General features: G+C 41.7%; 1 protein-coding gene across 1 annotated transcript in view; it reads right to left on the bottom strand.

The window, feature by feature from the left end:
• LOC117330988 (DDB1- and CUL4-associated factor 1-like) overlaps positions 1–20,818 on the bottom strand; it is a 225,087-nt gene that overhangs the window by 73,400 nt on the left and 130,869 nt on the right. Inside the window, exons 24-26 of the mRNA XM_033889585.1 lie at positions 10,780–10,979; positions 5,593–5,668; positions 82–143 (exon numbers count right to left, since the gene is read on the bottom strand). Coding sequence (XP_033745476.1) covers positions 82–143; positions 5,593–5,668; positions 10,780–10,979 — 338 coding nt within the window. The remainder of the gene's footprint in view (positions 1–81; positions 144–5,592; positions 5,669–10,779; positions 10,980–20,818) is intronic.

Raw genomic sequence — 20,818 nt, 5'->3', positions numbered from 1 at the left:
ACATAATGGCTTATGTTGTATAAGGATAGTAATTTTTTCAGTAACAATCAATAAATATTTTACAGTATGTAGGGCTCCTACCTGCTGTAGATGAATTTCTGATTTGCACTAGCACCTTCAAGACCTCCGAATCTTGGCTGTATCTGAAAAAGAAAGCGCTAATTTCATACTGTTTATAACAAAATGCATTTTTCAAGATGACGACCATCATGGATTTCAGACCAACCAAAAAATAACACTTGGTCAGGACCACATCAGGATTATTTTGAGGCCAGTTTGAGCTATACCCTACTAGTGGAGAAGTTTAAAATGTGACAAGAGGCCAATGGGCCTGAACAGTCATCCGACAGAAGACTTACAACAGGGATACGTCATCCCAAAGGATCACACCAGCCTCATTTATATAAGTTGTCCGCCCCAAGCCAGCATAAATTTGGTTGTAATCCATTCAATCATGTTAAAGCAAAATTTCAGCCAAGTTCCCTTTTTGGGGCCTCAAGCCTCTGTCCCCAGTGTCATAACAGCTTCGTATAAAATATGACTACCCTCCCTCAATGTTTCAGACCAAATTTGGTTGAAATCCACTTTGGCATTTAGGTAAAGTAGCAGTTTATGTTACGGCACACAATAACAAGGATGGATAGTATTGCAACAGCAATACAACTCCCCTGCCTGACCCAGGAGTGCAACTATTTATTTCCCATTTTTTAAACTACGTGTTATACTGATCACGTATACCAAGTTTCGTTAAAATCAGAGTAGTACTTTAGGATTGTCAGGACATGTACACGCCTCAACCAATGAGAAGCCGGTGGCCATTTTGAAAAATGTTTTTTTTCCAAAAGAAAAATTAGGATACACAACTACATGTGATACTGATCATGTATACCAAGCTTCTTTACAAGAGATCCCAGAGGGATCTTGGCGCCCACCATTGAATGATCTTTTTAGGTTCCATGTCAGATTGATCTTTTCTATACTTTTCCCTTCCTCTAAGTCTTACTAATAGCCCTCTGGTACTTTTCAAACAAAGGGAACCTATATAACAAATTTAAGATTTAGCGATAATGGCTGTCTGTCGGCCATGTTGTTTTCAGATTGGTCCAAAAATGCAATACCAGGAACCAAGGGGAACCTACATATGAAATTTGAGGAAGATCCTTTCAGCAATTTCTGAGAAATAGCGATAACAAACTTCAATAGTCAAAATCAAAGATGGCTGCCTTTCGGCCATGTTGTTTTCTGATCGGTCCCAAAATGCAATATGCATAATAAGAAACCAAGAGGAACCTACAAATGAAATTTGAGAAAGATCCCTTCAGTATTTTCTGAAAAATAGCGATAACAAACTTCAATTGCCAAAATCCAAGATGGCTGCCTGTCGGCCATGTTGTTTTCCTATTGGTCCCAAAATGCAATATGCATAACTAGGCACCAAGGGGAACCTACATATGAAATTTGATAAAGACCCCTTCAGCACTTTCTGAGAAATGGCGATAACAAACTTCAATTGTCAAAATCAAAGATGGCTGCCTGTCGGCCATGTTGTTTTCCGATTGGTCTCAAAATGCAATATGCATAACTAAGCACCAAGCGAAACCTACATGTGAAATTTGAGAAAGATCCCTTCAGTGCTTTCTGAGAAAAGCGATAACAAACTTCAATTGTCAAAATCCAAGATGGCTGCCTGTCGGCTATGTTGTTTTCCCATTAGTCTCAAAATGCAATATGCATCACTAGGCACAGAGGGGAACCTACATATGAAATTTGAGAATGATCCCTTCATTACTTTCGGAGAAATAGCGATAACAAACTTCAATTGTCAAAATCCAAGATGGCTGCCTGTCGGCCATGCTGTTTTCTGATTGGTCTCAAAATGCAATATGCATAACTAGGCACCAAGAGGCACCTACATATGAAATTTGAGAAAGATCCCTTCAGTATTTTCTGAGAAATAGCGATAACAAACTTCAATTGTCAAAATCCAAGATGGCTGCCTGTCGGCCATGTTGTTTTCCGATTGGTCTCAAAATGCAATATGCATAACTAGGCACCTAGGGAAACCTACATAGGAAATTTGAGAAAGATCCCTTCAATACTTTCTGAGAAATAGCGATAACAAACTTCAATTGTCAAAATCCAAGATGGCTGCCTGTCGGCCATGTTGTTTTCCGATTGGTCTCAAAATGCAATATGCATAACTAGGCACCAAGAGGAACCTACATGTGAAATTTGAGAAAGATCCCTTTGGTGCTTTCTGAGAAATAGCGATAACAAACTTCACTTGTCAAAATCCAAGATGGCTGCCTGTCGGCCATGTTGTTTTCCGATCGGTCTCAAAATGCAATATGCATAACTAGGAACCAAGGGGAACCTATATATGAAATTTGAGAAAGATCCCTTCAGCACTTTCTGAGAAATAGCGATAACAAGAATTGTTTACGGACGGAGGGACGGAGGGACGGACGGACGGACGGAGGGACGGAGGGACGGACGGACGACGGACCACGGACGCAGGGCGATTTGAATAGCCCACCATCTGATGATGGTGGGCTAAAAATCGGAGTAGTACTTTAGGAGGAGTTGTCTGGACAAGTCTCAACCAATGAGAAGTTGGCGGCCATTTTGAAAATTGGTTTTTCGGAAAAAAAATGTCGGATGCACAACTACATGTTATACTGATCATGTATACCAAGTTTCATTAAAATCGGAGTAGAACTTTAGGAGTAGTTGTCCGGACAAGCCTCAACCAATGAGAAGCCGGCAACCATTTTGAAAAATGAATTTTTGAAAAAAAAACTACTTGAGGAGGAGTTGTCCGGACAAGTCTCAACCAATGAGAAGTCGGCGGCCATTTTGAAAATTGGTTTTTCCAAAACAAAAAATGTGGGATGCACAACTACATGTTATACTGATCATGTATACCGAGTTTCATTAAAATCGGAGTAGTACTTTAGGAGGAGTTGTCCGGACAAGCCTCAACCAATGAGAAGCCGGCAGCCATTTTGAAAAATGAATTTTTAAAGAAAATAAATGTGGGATGCACAACTACATGTGATACTGATCATGTATACCAAGTTTCGTTAAAATCGGAGTAGTACTTTAGGAGGAGTTGTCCGGACAAGCCTCAACCAAGGAGAAGCCGGCAGCCATTTTGAAAAATGAATTTAAAAAAAAACAAGAGATCCCAGAGGGATCTTGGCGCCCACCATTGAATGATCTTTATAGGTTCCATGTCAGATTGATCTTTTCCCTACTTTTCCCTTCCTCTAAGTCTTACTTATCTGTGTAAATTCAGAAACAGCCCTCTAGTACTTTTCAAACAAGGGGAACCTATATACAGAATTTAAGATTTAGCTATAATGGCTGTCTGTCGGCCATGTTGTTTTCGTATTGGTCCCAATATGCAAAACTAGGCACCGAGGGGAACCTACATATGAAATTTGAAAAAGATCCTTTCAGTACTTTCACAGAAATAGCGATAACAAACTTCAAATGTCAAATTCCGAAATGGCTGCCTGTCGGCCATGTTGTTTTCTGATTAGTCTCAAAATGCAATATGCATAACTAAGCACCGACGGGAACATGCATATGAAATTTTAGAAAGACCCCTTCATTACTTTCTGAGAAATAGCGATAACAAACTTCAATTGTCAAAATCCAAGATGGCTGCCTGTCAGCCATGTTGTTTTCTGATTGGTCTCAAAATGCAATATGCATAACTAGGCACTGAGGGGAACCTGCATATGAAATTTCAGAAAGATCCCTTCATTACTTTCTGAGAAATAGCGATAACAAATGTTAATTGTCAAAATCCAAGATGGCTGCCTGTCAGCAATGTTGTTTTCCTATTGGTCCCAAAATGCAATATGCATAACTAGGCACCAAAGAGAACCTACATATGAAATTTGAGAAAGATCCCTTCAGTACTTCCTCAGAAATAGCGTTAACAAACTCCAATTGTCAAAATCCAAGATGGCTGCCTGTCGGCCATGTTGTTTTCCGATTGGTCCCAAAATGCAATATGCATAACTAAGCACCAAAGGGAACCTACATATGAAATTTCAGAAAGATCCCTTCAGTTCTTTCACAGAAAAAGCGATAACAAATTTCAATTGTCAAAATCCAAGATGGCTGCCTGTTGGCCATGTTGTTTTCCGATTGGTCTCAAAATGCAATATGCATAACTAGGCACTGAGGGGAACCTACATATGAAATTTGAGAAAGATCCCTTCAATACTTTCTCAGAAACAGAGATAACAAACTTCAATTGACAAAATCCAAGATGGCTGCCTGTCGGCCATGTTGTTTTCCGATTGGTCCCAAAATGCAATATGCATAACTAAGCACCAAAGGGAACCTACATATGAAATTTCAGAAAGATCCCTTCAGTACTTCCTCAGAAATAGCGATAACAAACTCCAATTGTCAAAATCCAAGATGGCTGCCTGTCGGCCATGTTGTTTTCTGATCGGTCCCAAAATGCAATATGCATATCTAGGCACCAAGAGGAACCTACATATGAAATTTGAGAAAGATCCCTTCAATACTTTCTCAGAAATAGAGATAACAAACTTCAATTGTCAAAATCCAAGATGGCTGCCTGTCGGCCATGTTGTTTTCTGATCGGTCCCAAAATGCAATATGCATAACTAGGCACCAAGGGGAACCTACATATGAAATTTGAGAAAGATCCCTTCAATACTTTCTCAGAAACAGAGATAACAAACTTCAATTGACAAAATCCAAGATGGCTGCCTGTCGGCCATGTTGTTTTCCGATTGGTCCCAAAATGCAATATGCACAACTAGGCACCAAAGGGAACCTACATATGAAATTTCAGAAAGATCCCTTCAATACTTTCTCAGAAATAGAGATAACAAACTTCAATTGTCAAAATCCAAGATGGCTGCCTGTCGGCCATGTTGTTTTCCGATCGGTCCCAAAATGCAATATGCACAACTAGGCACCAAGGGGAACCTACATATGAAATTTGAGAAAGATCCCATCAGCACTTTCACGGAAATAGCGATAACAAGAATTGTTTACGGACGGACGGACCACGGACCACGGACGCAGGGCGATTTGAATAGCCCACCATCTGATGATGGTGGGCTAAAAATGTGGGATGCACAACTACATGTTATACTGATCATGTATACAAAGTTTTGTTAAAATCGGAGTAGAACTTTAGGAGGACTTGTCCGGACAAGTCTCAACCAATGAGAAGTCGGCAGCCATTTTGAAAAATGGTTTTTGGAAAAAAAAATATATGGGATGCACAACTACATGTTATACTGATCATGTATACCAAGTTTCATTAAAATCGGGAGTAGAACTTTAGAAGGAGTTGTCCGGACAACTATTGCGTGACAGACAGACAGACGGACGGACAGACGGACGGAGGGTAAACCTATAGTCCCCCCGTTTTTCAAACGGCAGGGGACTAATAATCCTGACCCTTTGGGCCAGATGACCCCTGATCCTTTGGGTCAGATGACTGAAATAGTTTATGCACAGCAGACGACTGTCAAAGCATGATATGGCATTAGGTCATCATGACCCTTGGGGTGAGTTGACCCAATATCTTACCTGACTTTTGAAGTAGCGAGAGGTGAAATTAGCTGGAGCACTCCTCTTTCCCCGTGCCTCTGGACATCGATGCGGTCTATGAATTTACAATAACAGTTATCATTTCCGGCCTCAAGCAGAAACATGGTTGCATGATTATTAAACGGTAGAGTGAGCAAGACATTCATGTTGAGTAGCGGTTTATATCAGGATAAGTGAGAAGATTAGGTAACGAAATGATGTATAATACTTATTGTGAAAGGGAGGGGAATGAGGTGAAAGATCTATCACAGGTGGAGGTCTATCTGAGGTGAAAGGTATATCTGAGGTGAACGGTATATCTGAGGTGGAGGTCTATCTGAGGTGGAGGTCTATCTGAGGTGAAAGGTCTGAGGTGAAAGGTCTATCAGAGGTGAAGGTCAATCAGAGGTGAAGGTCTATCTGAGGTGGAGGTCTATCTGAGGTGAAAGGTCTATCAGAGGTGGAAGTCTATCAGAGGTGGAAGGTCTATCTGAGGTGAAAGGTCTATCAGAGGTGGAGGTCTATCTGAGGTGAAAGGTCTGTCTGAGGTGAAAGGTCTATCTGAGGTGAAAGGTCTATCAGAGGTGGAGGTCTATCTGAGGTGAAAGGTCTGAGGTCAAAGTTCTATCAGAGGTGGAAGTCTATCAGAGGTGGAAGGTCTATCTGAGGTGAAGGTCTATCTGAGGTGGAAGGTCTGTCTGAGGTGGAAGGTCTATCAGAGGTGAAGGTCTATCTGAGGTGGAGGTCTATCTGAGGTGAAAGGTCTATCTGAGGTGGAGGTCTATCTGAGGTGAAAGGTCTATCTGAGGTGAAAGGTCTATCTGAGGTGAAGGTATATCTGAGAGGAAAGGTCTATCTGAGGTGGAGGTCTATCTGAGATGGAAGGTCTATCTGAGGTGGAGGTCTATCTGAGGTGAAGGTCTATCTGAGGTGAAAGGTCTATCTGAGGTGGAAGGTCTATCTGAGGTGAAGGTCTATCTGAGGTGGAGGTCTATCTGAGGTGTAGGTCTATCTGAGGTGAAGGTCTATCTGAGGTGGAAGGTCTATCTGAGGTGAAAGGTCTATCTGAGGTGAAAGGTCTAGGTCTATCTGAGGTGAAAGGTCTATCTGAGGTGGAGGTCTATCTGAGGTGGAGGTCTATGTGAGGTAAAGGTCTATCTGAGGTGAAGGTCTATCAGAGGTGGAAGGTCTATCTGAGGTGAAAGATCTATCTGAGGTGGAGGTCTATCTGAGGTGAAAGGTCTATCTGAGGTGGAGGTCTATCTAAGGTGAAAGGTCTATCTGAGGTGAAGGTCTATCAGAGGTGGAGGTCTATCTGAGGTGGAGGTCTATCTGAGGTGAAAGATCTATCTGAGGTGGAGGTCTATCTGAGGTGAAAGGTCTATCTGAGGTGGAGGTCTATCTGAGGTGAAAGGGCTATCTGAGGTGGAGGTCTATCTGAGGTGGAGGTCTATCTGAGGTGAAAGATCTATCTGAGGTGGAGGTCTATCTGAGGTGAAAGGTCTATCTGAGGTGGAGGTCTATCTGAGGTGAAAGGTCTATCTGAGGTGAAAGGTCTATCTGAGGTGGAAGGTCTATCTGAGGTGAAAGGTATATCTGAGGTGAAAGGTCTATCTGAGGTGGAGGTCTATCTGAGGTCAAAGGTCTGAGGTGAAAGGTCTATCAGAGTTGAAGGTCTATCTGAGGTGAAGGTCTATCTGAGGTGAAAAGGTCTATCTGAGGTGAAAGGTCTATCTGAGGTGAAAGGTCTATCTGAGGTGAAAGATCTAGCTGAGGTGGAGGTTTATCTGAGGTGAAAAGTCTATCTGAGGTGAAAGGTCTATCTGAGTTGAAAGGTCTATCTGAGGTGAAAGGTCTATCTGAGGTGAAAGGTTTATCTGAGGTGAAAGGTCTATCTGAGGTGGAGGTCTATCTGAGGTGGAGGTCTATCTGAGGTGAAGGTCTATCTGAGGTGGAGGTCTATCTGAGGTGAAAGATCTATCTGAGGTGGAGGTCTATCTGAGGTGAAAGGTCTATCTGAGGTGAAGGTCTATCTGAGGTGAAGGTCTATCTGAGGTGAAAGGTCTGAGGTGAAAGGTCTATCAGAGGTGGAGGTCTATCTGAGGTGGAGGTCTATCTGAGGTGAAAGATCTATCTGAGGTGGAGGTCTGTCTGAGGTGAAAGGTCTATCTGAGGTGGAGGTCTATGTCTATCTGAGGTGGAGGTCTATCTGAGGTGAAAGGTCTATCTGAGGTGGAAAGGTCTATCTGAGGTGGAAGGTCTATCTGAGGTGGAGGTCTATCTGAGGTGGAGGTCTATCTGAGGTGAAAGATCTATCTGAGGTGGAGGTCTATCTGAGGTGAAAGGTCTATCTGAGGTGGAGGTCTATCTGAGGTGAAAGGTCTATCTGAGGTGGAGGTCTATCTGAGGTGGAGGTCTATCTGAGGTGAAAGATCTATCTGAGGTGGAGGTCTATCTGAGGTGAAAGGTCTATCTGAGGTGGAGGTCTATCTGAGGTGGAGGTCTATCTGAGGTGGAGGTCTATCTGAGGTGAAAGGTCTATCTGAGGTGGAAGGTCTATCTGAGGTGAAAGGTCTATCTGAGGTGGAGGTCTATCTGAGGTCAAAGGTCTGAGGTGAAAGGTCTATCAGAGTTGAAGGTCTATCTGAGGTGAAGGTCTATCTGAGGTGAAAAGGTCTATCTGAGGTGAAAGGTCTATCTGAGGTGAAAGGTCTATCTGAGGTGAAAGTTCTATCAGAGGTGAAGGTCTATCTGAGGTGAAGGTTTATCTGAGTTGAAAGGTCTATCTGAGGTGAAAAGGTCTATCTGAGGTGAAAGGTCTATCTGAGGTCAAAGTTCTATCAGAGGTGGAAGTCTATCAGAGGTGGAAGGTCTATCTGAGGTGAAGGTCTATCTGAGGTGGAAGGTCTGTCTGAGGTGGAAGGTCTATCAGAGGTGAAGGTCTATCTGAGGTGGAGGTCTATCTGAGGTGAAAGGTCTATCTGAGGTGAAGGTCTATCTGAGGTGAAAGGTCTATCTGAGGTGAAAGGTCTATGTGAGGTGAAGGTCTATCAGAGGTGGAAGGTCTATCTGAGGTGAAGGTCTATCTGAGGTGAAGGTCTATCAGAGGTGGAAGGTCTATCTGAGGTGAAGGTCTATCAGAGGTGGAAGGTCTGTCTGAGGTGGAAGGTCTATCTGAGGTGAAGGTTTATCTGAGTTGAAAGGTCTATCTGAGGTGAAAGGTCTATCTGAGGTGAAAGGTATATCTGAGGTGAAAGGTCTATCTAAGGTGGAGGTCTATCTGAGGTCAAAGGTCTGAGGTGAAAGGTCTATCAGAGGTGAAGGTCTATCTGAGGTGAAGGTCTATCTGAGGTGAAGGGTCTATCTGAGGTGAAAGGTCTATCTGAGGTGAAAGGTCTATCTGAGGTGAAGGGTCTATCTGAGGTGAAAGGTATCTGAGGTGAAAGGTCTATGTGAGGTGAAGATCTATCTGAGGTGAAAGGTCTATCTGAGGTGAAAGGTCTATCTGAGGTGAAAGGTCTATCTGAGGTGGAGGTCTATCTGAGGTGGAGGTCTATCTGAGGTGAAAGGTCTATCTGAGGTGAAAGGTCTATCTGAGGTGAAAGGTCTATCTGAGGTGAAGGTCTATCTGAGGTGGAGGTCTATCTGAGGTGGAGGTCTATCTGAGGTGAAGGTCTATCTGAGGTGGAAGGTCTATCTGAGGTGAAGGTCTATCTGAGGTGAAGGTCTATCTGAGGTGAAGGTCTATCAGAGGTGGAAGGTCTATCTGAGGTGAAGGTCTATCTGAGGTGAAAGGTCTATCTGAGGTGAAAGGTCTATCTGAGAGGAAAGGTCTATCTGAGGTGAAAGGTCTATCTGAGGTGAAAGGTCTATCTGAGGTGAAAGGTCTATCTGAGGTGAAGGTCTATCAGAGGTGGAAGGTCTATCTGAGGTGAAGGTCTATCTGAGGTGGAAGGTCTATCTGAGGTGAAGGTCTATCTGAGGTGAAAGGTCTATCTGAGGTGAAAGGTCTATCTGAGGTGAAGGTCTATCAGAGGTGGAAGGTCTATCTGAGGTGAAGGTCTATCTGAGGTGAAAGGTCTGAGGTGAAAGGTCTATCTGAGGTGAAAGGTCTATCAGAGGTGGAAGGTCTGTCTGAGGTGGAAGGTCTATCTGAGAGGAAAGGTCTATCTGAGGTGAAAGGTCTATCTGAGGTGAAAGGTCTATCTGAGGTGAAGGTCTATCTGAGGTGAAAGGTCTATCTGAGGTGAAAGGTCTATGTGAGGTGAAGGTCTATCAGAGGTGGAAGGTCTATCTGAGGTGAAGGTCTATCTGAGGTGAAGGTCTATCAGAGGTGGAAGGTCTATCTGAGGTGAAGGTCTATCAGAGGTGGAAGGTCTGTCTGAGGTGGAAGGTCTATCTGAGAGGAAAGGTCTATCTGAGGTGAAAGGTCTATCTGAGGTGAAGGGTCTATCTGAGGTGAAGGTCTATCTGAGGTGAAAGGTCTATCTGAGGTGAAAGGTCTATCTGAGGTGGAAGGTCTATCTGAGGTGGAGGTCTATCTGAGGTGAAAGGTCTATCGGAGGTGGAAGGTCTATCTGAGGTGAAGGTCTATCTGAGGTGAAAGGTCTATCTGAGGTGAAGGGTCTATCAGAGGTGGAGGTCTAGCTGAGGTAGAGGTCTATCTGAGGTGAAAGGTCTATCGGAGGTGGAAGGTCTATCTGAGGTGAAGGTCTATCTGAGGTGGAAGGTCTACATATGTATCAGGCAAAAATAAATGTATGGGAACATTTCGGACTAAAATGTGTCAGTGTGACAATAATTGAAAAAGATGCAGTTTGCAGAATCTGTTACGCTACAATAAAGTTACACTGTCAATAAAGTTACACTGTCAATAATTGCTGTTAAAATAGGAACTGAATTAGACTGCTGATATATATCATTTGTATTACAGAAAAGTTGTTAGCCGGAAACAAAAGTATGATTAACAAAATTTACCCACCACGACTATAACGGCAGGTGCCAAAGGCATCCTGACATTAGAAATTTTGGTTTTCTGGACTGGAGGTTATCTTTGGAAAAGGAATTGTTGACAGACAGAGAGATAAACAGAAGAACAGACAACCTGATTCTAGTCATCAAAACAGTATATCATCGAAAAGGAATGTCATATGGTAAAATAAATCGGACGACAGATCTGATCCTTACTGAAATAGAGACATCTGAGGACATGTAGAGACGGGGTTCCGACAGAGAGCATGTTGTTTCCGTAAATATTCAGTTACAATCTTATCCAAGGTTGTTTCAAATTCTCCTGTTGTTTTGCCGATATTGCCTCTGTTACGTAGAGCTGGACTTCCCAGTCCTCCCTCCTTTTCCCGGTTAAATCGACATCGTGTGGGTTGTATCTACAAACCACAACAAATAAAACATGCTACAACTATATAATAACAACAAACCACAACAAATACAACAAGGATGGATAGTATTGCAACAGCAATACAAAGTCCCCTGCCTGACCCAGGAGTGCAACTATTTATTTCCCATTTTTTAAACTACGTGTTATACTGATCACGTATACCAAGTTTCCTTAAAATCAGAGTAGTACTTTAGGATTGTCCGGACACGCCTCAACCAATGAGAAGCCAGCGGCCATTTTGAAAAATGTTTTTTTTTTCGAAAAGAAAAATTGGGATGCACAACTACATGTGATACTGATAATGTATACCAAGCTTCGTTAAAATCAGAGTAGTACTTTAGGAGGAGTTGTCCGGACAAGTCTCAACCAATGAGAAGTTGGCGGCCATTTTGAAAATTGGTTTTTTGGAAAAAAAATGTAGGATGCACAACTACATGTTATACTGATCATGAATACCAAATTTCGTTAAAATCGGAGTAGTACTTAAGGAGGAGTTGTCCGGACAAGCCTCAACCAATGAGAAGCTGGGGGCAATTTTGAAAAATGAATTTTTGAAGAAAAAATATGTGGGATGCACAACTACATGTTATACTGATCATGTATACCAAGTTTCGTTAAAATCGGAGTAGTACTTGAGGAGGAGTTGTCCGGACAAGCCTCAACCAATGAGAAGCCGGCAGCCATTTTGAAAAATGAATTTTTGAAAAGAAAAATTTGGGATGCACTACTACATGTTATACTGATCATGTGTACCAAGTTTCGTTAAAATCGGAGTAGTACTTGAGGAGGAGTTGTCCGGACAATTCTCAACCAATGAGAAGTCGGCGGCCATTTTGAAAATTGGTTTTTCGAAAAACAAAATGTGGCATGCACAACTACATGTTATACTGATCATGTATACCAAGTTTCATTAAAATCGGAGTAGTACTTTAGGAGGAGTTGTCCGAACAAGCCTCAACCAATGAAAAGCCGGCAGCCATTTTGAAAAATGAATTTTTAAAGAAAAAAAATATAGGATGCACAACTACATGTTATACTGATCATGTATACCATGTTTCATTAAAATCGGAGTAGTACTTTAGGAGGAGTTGTCCGGACAAGTCTCAACCAATGAGAAGTCGGCAGCCATTTTGAAAATTGGTTTTTGGAAAAAAAAAATGTGAGATGCACAACTACATGTTATACTGATCATGTATACCAAGTTTCATAAAAATCGGAGTAGTACTTTAGGAGGAGTTGTCCGGACAACTATTGCGTGACAGACAGACAGACGGACGGACAGACGGACGGACGGGCAGACAGACAGACGGACGGAGGGTAAACCTATAGTCCCCCCGTTTTTCAAACGGCAGGGGACTAACAAGCTACAACTATATAATAACAACAAACCACAACAAATACAACAAGCTACAACTATATAATAACAACAAACCACAACAAGCTACAACTATATAACAACAAACCACAACAACTAGAACTGTCGCCAGGATGGCTGACTAATACCCCGCAATCTGCACGAGTCAATGGTGAATTGGAACTGTTAATTAGAGGCTAACTAAGATAACCCAGTAATATAGTGACTATAGTTGCCATAGCAACCATATTAAATTTTGAAGAAAAAAAGAAAGAAAGTGGCATGCACATCTACACATGGTCCTCTATATTTGTGTGAAGTTTCATTGAAATCGGCCATTTAGTTTAGGAGTTGTCAGGACAAACTTAAAGTTATGGTTTTTATCGGAAAACCTGTTTATAGTGACCAGTTGCCATAGCAACCATAATTTTGAGAAAAATAAAGTGGCATGCACATCTACACATGGTCCTCTATATTTGTGTGAAATTTCATGGAAATCGGCCCTTCAATTTAGGAGGAGTTGTTCGGACAAACTTAAAGTTATGGTTCTTATCAGAAAACCTGTTTATAGTGACCAGTTGCCATAGCAACCATAATTTTGAAAGAAAAGAAAGTAGCATACACATATACACATGGTCCTCTATATTTGTGTGAAGTTTCATTGAAATTGGCCATTTAGTTTAGGAGGAGTTGTCCGGACAAACTTAAAGTTATGGTTCTTATCGGAAAACCTGTTTATAGTGACCAGTTGCAATAGCAACCATAATTTTGAGAAAAATAAAGTGGCATGCACATCTACACATGATCAATAATATTTGTGTGAAGTTTCATCGGAATTGGCCCATCGGTTTAGGAGGAGTTGTCCGGACAATATGCGTCTACAGACGGACGGACGGACAGACAACCTGATTAAAGTATACCCCCCCTAACTTCGTTGCGGGGGTATAAGTACAACAAGCTACAACTATATAATAACAACTTTTCACATGTAATGATATAAGATTTTTTTTCTGCTAATACGCCTTCCTTGGTTTTGTAGACTCATCAGATTTAAGATAATAAAAAGATTCATAAAAAAGCTCTCTGTAAACTTTAATACTAAACCTCTACACAAGGGGAGGGAGCTGTGTTTGATTTGAATTAAGATTTATCATGCGGTAATTGTTTGTCAATCCCTTATCTATCTCTTTATTAACAGTTTTATGTCTTATCCATGTACTGGAATAATGCAATTCCTAATCAAGTAAGACTCATTCAAACTAGTCAAACCTTGATGATTCAAACTTCGTTGATTTGAATTTCCCGCTGTATCAAACGTTTTGCTTGGTCCCGAATTTCCTTACTATATAACGCTACTAACGAACCTATGCATAATTTCAAATTTTTACAAATCGAAGTTTTCGATGTATCAAACTTTTTCCATGGCCCGTTAGCTATGATATTATATGTAATTGACATCTCATGAACAAATAGTTACCTGTACTGACCACTGGACAAGTGTTTGTCGTGACCCCGTGGCAAGATTTTACACCCCTCCCACAAATGCCCTGACTGACAATAGGGATAACGATAGCGTGCGTTGTCACTCCCGATCATGGGGCTAATTAATAATCAGACCAAATTGATAGATAAAAGGTGTATTTAGAAGCCATGGCATTTAATCACTCCGATAAACATTCCGGTGTAGCATGGTATTTTGAATCATGGTGAAATGACCCCGGGGCAAAATACCATTATGGCTCAAATGACACCCCCCCCCCCCCCCCCCCCCCCCCTTCCAAATTTTTTTTACCTTAACTTGTTTTTTCACATATCAGTTAGCATTATATTTTTAATGACCCCTATATGTTATATCAGTTAAGTGATATTTTGATGCGAGTCAGAGGGGGGGGGGGGGGTTCACTTTACCATGGCGATGGTAAAAGTGAGCCCCCCCACCCGTCCTTCCCTCTCCCATCAATAAAGTAACAATACATACTAGGCATGGATATATTTACCCCACTACCTAAATCACCCCACTACCTAAATCATCCACTACCTAAATCACCCACTACCTAAATCACCCCACTATCTAAATCATCCACTACCTAAATCATCCACTACCTAAATCACCCACTACCTAAATCATCCACTACCTAAATCATCCACTACCTAAAACACCCCACTATCGAAATCATCCACTACCTAAATCACCCCACTACCTAAATCACCTACTATCTAAATCATCCCACTACCTAAATCATCCCACTACCTAAATCACCCCACTACCTAAATCACCCCACTACCTAAAACACCCCACTATCGAAATCATCCACTACCTAAATCACCCCACTACCTAAATCACCTACTATCTAAATCATGCCCACCTTACTAATCATCCCACACCTACATCACCCCACTACCTAAATCGCCACTACCGAAATCACAAATCACCCCACTACCTAAATCACCCAGGCCCACTACCTAAATCACCCAGGCCCACTACCTAAATCACCCCACTACCTAAATCATCCACCTAAATCACCCCACTACCTAAATCACCCCACTACCTAAATCACCTACTACCTAAATCATTCACTACCTAAATCACCCCACTACCTAAATCATCCACTACCTAAATCACCCCACTACCTAAATCACCCCACTACCTAAATCATCCACTACCTAAATCACATACTACCTAACGCGATGCCACTACCTATCCTCCCACTACCTAATCACCCCACTCCTAAATCACCCGCCTACCTATCATTCCACTATTACTCCAAAATCATCCACTACCTAAATCACCCCACTACCTAAATCACCCCAGGCCCACTACCTAAATCATCCAATACCTAAATCATCCACTATCTAAATCATTCACTACCTAAATCATCCACTATCTAAATCACCCACTACCTAAATCACCCCACTACCTAAATCACCCCACTACCTAAATCATCCACTACCTAAATCACCCACTACCTAAATCACCCCACTGAACCTAATCCCCCACGACCTAAATCATTCCACACCTTCGAATCCCATAACCTAAATCCTCCACTAGCTAATCATCACGCTACTAATCACCCACCCCCACTTACCTAAATCATCCACTACCTCCATCACCCATCCACCCCCTACTAAGCAGCACTACTAAATCCATCCACTATCTAAATCATCCACTATCTAAATCACCCACTACCTAAATCACCCCACCACCTTAATCACCCCACTATCTAAATCATCCACTACCTAATTCACCCCACCACCTAAATCACCCCACTATCTAAATCACCCACTACCTAAATCACCCCACCACCTAAATCACCCCACTACCTAAATCATCCACTATCTAAATCATCCACTATCTAAATCACCCACTACCTAAATCACCCCACCACCTAAATCACCCCACTACCTAAATCACCCCACTACCTAAATCATCCACTACCTAAATCATCCACTACCTAAATCACCTACTATCTAAATCATCCACTATCTAAATCACCCCACTACCTAAATCACCCCACTACCTAAATCATCCACTACCTAAATCATCCACTACCTAAATCACCCCAATACCTAAATCACCTAATATCTAAATCATCCACTATCTAAATCATCCACTACCTAAATCACCCCACTACCTAAATCACCCCACTATCTAAATCATCCACTACCTAAATCATCCACTACCTAAATCACCCCACTACCTAAATCATCCAATACCTAAATCATCCACTACCTAAATCACCCCACTATCTAAATCATCCACTACCTAAATCACCCCACTACCTAAATCATCCACTATCTAAATCACCCACTACCTAAATCACCCCACCACCTAAATCACCACACTACCTAAATCACCCCACTATCTAAATCATCCACTATCTTAATCACCCCACTATCTAAATCATCCCTACCGAAACCCCGCCCCACTACCTAAACTCACACCACACCTAAATCATTCACTACCTAAATCACCCCACCACCTAAATCACCCCACTACCTAAATCACCCCACTACCTAAATCATCCACTACCTAAATCACATACTACCTAAATCATCCACTACCTAAATCATCCACTACCTAAATCACCCCACTACCTAAATCATCCACTACCTAAATCACCCCACTACCTAAATCACCCCACTACCTAAATCATCCACTACCTAAATCATCCACTACCTAAATCACCCCACTACTAAATCACCTACTATCTAAATCATCCACTATCTAAATCATCCACTACCTAAATCACCCCACTATCTAAATCATCCACTACCTAAATCATCCACTACCTAAATCACCCCACTACCTAAATCATCCAATACCTAAATCATCCACTATCTAAATCATCCACTACCTAAATCACCCAGGCCCACTACCTAAATCACCCCACTATCTAAATCATCCACTACCTAAATCATCCACTACCTAAATCACCCCACTACCTAAATCATCCAATACCTAAATCATTCACTATCTAAATCACCCACTACCTAAATCACCCACTACCTAAATCACCCCACTACCTAAATCACCAAGGCCCACTACCTAAATCACCCCACTACCTAAATCATCCACTATCTAAATCATCCACTATCTAAATCACCTCACTACCTAAATCACCCAGGCCCACTACCTTAATCACCCACTACCTAAATCACCCCACTACCTAAATCACCCAGGCCCACTACCTAAATCACCCCACTACCTAAATCATCCACTACCTAAATCACCCACTATCTAAATCACCCCACTACCTAAATCATCCCACTACCTAAATAACCCCACTACCTAAATCATCCACTACCTAAATCACCCCTACCTAAATCACCCCACTACCTAAATCACCCCACTACCTAAATCACCCACTACCTAAATCATCCACTACCTAAATCACCCCACTATCTAAATCACCCCACTACCTAAATCATCCACTACCTAAATCACCCCACTACCTAAACCATCCACTACCTAAATCACCCACTACCTAAATCACCCAGGCCCACTACCTAAATCATCCACTACCTAAATCACCCCACTACCTAAATCATCCAATACCTAAATCATCCACTATCTAAATCACCCACTACCTAAATCATCCACTACCTAAATCATCGACTACCTAAATCACCCACTACCTAAATCACCTACTATCTAAATCATCCACTACCTAAATCACCCCACTACCTAAATCACCCCACTATCTAAATCATCCACTACCTAAATCATCCACTACCTAAATCACCCCACTACCTAAATCATCCAATACCTAAATCATCCACTACCTAAATCACCCAGGCCCACTACCTAAATCACCCCACTATCTAAATCATCCACTACCTAAATCATCCACTACCTAAATCACCCCACTACCTAAATCATCCACTATCTAAATCATCCACTACCTAAATCATCCACTACCTAAATCACCCCACTACCTAAATCATCCACTACCTAAATCATCCCACTACCTAAATCACCCCACTACCTAAATCATCCACTACCTAAATCACCCAGGCCCACTACCTAAATCACCCCACTATCTAAATCATCCACTACCTAAATCATCCACTACCTAAATCACCCCACTATCTAAATCATCCACTACCTAAATCACCCAGGCCCACTACCTAAATCATCCACTACCTAAATCACCCCACTACCTAAATCATCCAATACCTAAATCACCCACTATCTAAATCATCCACTACCTAAATCACCCACTACCTAAATCACCCACTACCTAAATCACCCCACTACCTAAATCACCCCACTATCTAAATCACCCACTACCTAAATCACCCAGGCCCACTACCTAAATCATCCACTACCTAAATCACCCCACTACCTAAATCACCCAGGCCCACTACCTAAATCATCCACTACCTAAATCACCCCACCACCTAAATCACCCCACTACCTAAATCACCCCACTACCTAAATCATCCACTATCTAAATCATCCACTACCTAAATCATCCACTACCTAAATCACCCCAATACCTAAATCATCCAATACCTAAATCATCCACTATCTAAATCATCCACTACCTAAATCACCCAGGCCCACTACCTAAATCACCCCACTATCTAAATCATCCACTACCTAAATCACCCACTACCTAAATCACCCACTATCTAAATCATCCACTATCTAAATCACCCCACTACCTAAATCACCCAGGCCCACTACCTAAATCACCCACTACCTAAATCATCCACTACCTAAATCATCCACTACCTTAATCATCCCACTACCTAAATCATCCACTACCTAAATCATCCACTACCTAAATCACCCCACTAACTAAATCACCCAGGCCCACTACCTAAATCATCCAATACCTAAATCATCCACTATCTAAATCATCCACTACCTAAATCACCCCACTACCTAAATCACCCCACTACCTAAATCATCCACCACCTAAATCACCCCACTATCTAAATCACCCCACTACCTAAATCACCCCACCACCCCACTACCTAAATCACCCCACTATCTAAATCATCCACTACCTAAATCATCCACTACCTAAATCACCCCACTATCTAAATCACCCCACTACCTAAATCACCCCACTACCTAAATCACCCCACTATCTAAATCATCCACTACCTAAATCACCCCACTACCTAAATCACCCCACTACCTAAATCATCCAATACCTAAATCATCCACTATCTAAATCACCCACTACCTAAATCACCCCACTACCTAAATCATTCACCACCTAAATCATCCACTACTTAAATCATCCACTACCTAAATCACCCACTACCTAAATCATCCACTACCTCAATCACCCACTACCTAAATCATCCACTACCTAAATTACCCCACTACCTAAATCACCCCACTACCTAAATCATCCAATACCTAAATCATTCACTATCTAAATCACCCACTACCTAAATCACCCCACTACCTAAATCACCTACCGAAATCATTCACCACCTAAATCACCCCACTACCTAAATCACCCCACTACCTAAATCATTCTACCTAAATCATCCAATACCTAAATCATCCACTATCTAAATCACACACTACCTAAATCACCCCACTACCTAAATCACCCACTACCTAAATCATTCACCACCTAAATCACCCCACTACCTAAATCAACCCACTACCTAAATCACCCCACAACCTAAATCACCCAGGCCCACTACCTAAATCATCCACTACCTAAATCACCCCACTACCTAAATCACCCCACTACCTAAATCATTCACCACCTAAATCACCCCACTACCTAAATCACCCCACTACCTAAATCACCCCACAACCTAAATCACCCAGACCCACTACCTAAATCATTCACCAACAATGTAGACAACTCTACTATGTGACAGAGAATACCTAGAGTTGTCTACCTTTTATGTGACAGAAAACCTAGAGTTGTCTACCTTGTTGTATGTGACAGAGAAAACCTAGAGTTGTCTACCTTGTTGTATGTGACAGAGAAAAACTAGAGTTGTCTACCTTGTTGTATGTGACAGAGAAAACCTAGAGTTGTCTACCTTGTTGTATGTGACAGAGAAAACCTAGAGTTGTCTACCTTGTTGTATGTGACAGAGAAAACCTAGACTTGTCTACTTTGCTGTAAGTGACAGAGAAAACCTAGAGTTGTCTACCTTGTTGTGTGTGACAGAGAAAACCTAGAGTTGTCTACCTTGTTGTAGGTGACAGAAAACCTAGAGTTGTCTACCGTGTTGTATGTGACACAGAAAACCTAGAGTTGTCTACTTTGCTGTAAGTGACAGAGAAAACCTAGAGTTGTCTAACTTGCTGTAAGTGACAGAGAAAACCTATAGTTGTCTACCTTGTTGTATGTGACACAGAAAACCTAGAGTTGTCTACGTTGTTGTATGTGACACAGAAAACCTAGAGTTATCTACCTTGTTGAATGTGACACAGAAAACCTAGAGTTGTCTACCTTGTTGAATGTGACGGAAAACCTAGAGTTGTCTACCTTGTTGTATGTGACACAGAAAACCTAAAGTTTTCTACCTTGCTGTATGTGACACAGAAAACCTAGAGTTGTCTACTTTTTATGTGACAGAAAACCTAGAGTTGTCTACCTTGTTGTATGTGACACAGAAAACCTAGAGTTGTCTACCTTGTTGTATGTGACAGAGAAAACCTAGACTTGTCTACCTGATTTTATGTGACAGAAAATCTAGAGTTGTCTATCTTGCTGTATGTGACACAGAAAACCTAGAGTTGTCTACCTTTGATGTGACAGAAAACCTAGACTTGTCTACCGTGTTGTATGTTACAGAGAAAACCTAGACTTGTCTACCTTATTGTATGTGACACAGAAAACCTAGAGTTGTCTACCTTATTGTATGTGACACAGAAAACCTAGAGTTGTCTACCTTGTTGTATGTGACACAGAAAACCTAGAGTTGTCTACCTTGTATGTGGCAGAAAACCTAGAGTTGTCTAACTTGTTGTATGTGACAGAGAA

Source organism: Pecten maximus, chromosome 7 (genome assembly GCF_902652985.1).
Source record: "Pecten maximus chromosome 7, xPecMax1.1, whole genome shotgun sequence".
Classification (NCBI taxonomy): Eukaryota; Metazoa; Mollusca; class Bivalvia; order Pectinida; family Pectinidae; genus Pecten; species Pecten maximus.
Note: the sequence above shows the minus strand (reverse complement) of the source record. Positions and strands in the feature narration are given on the sequence as shown.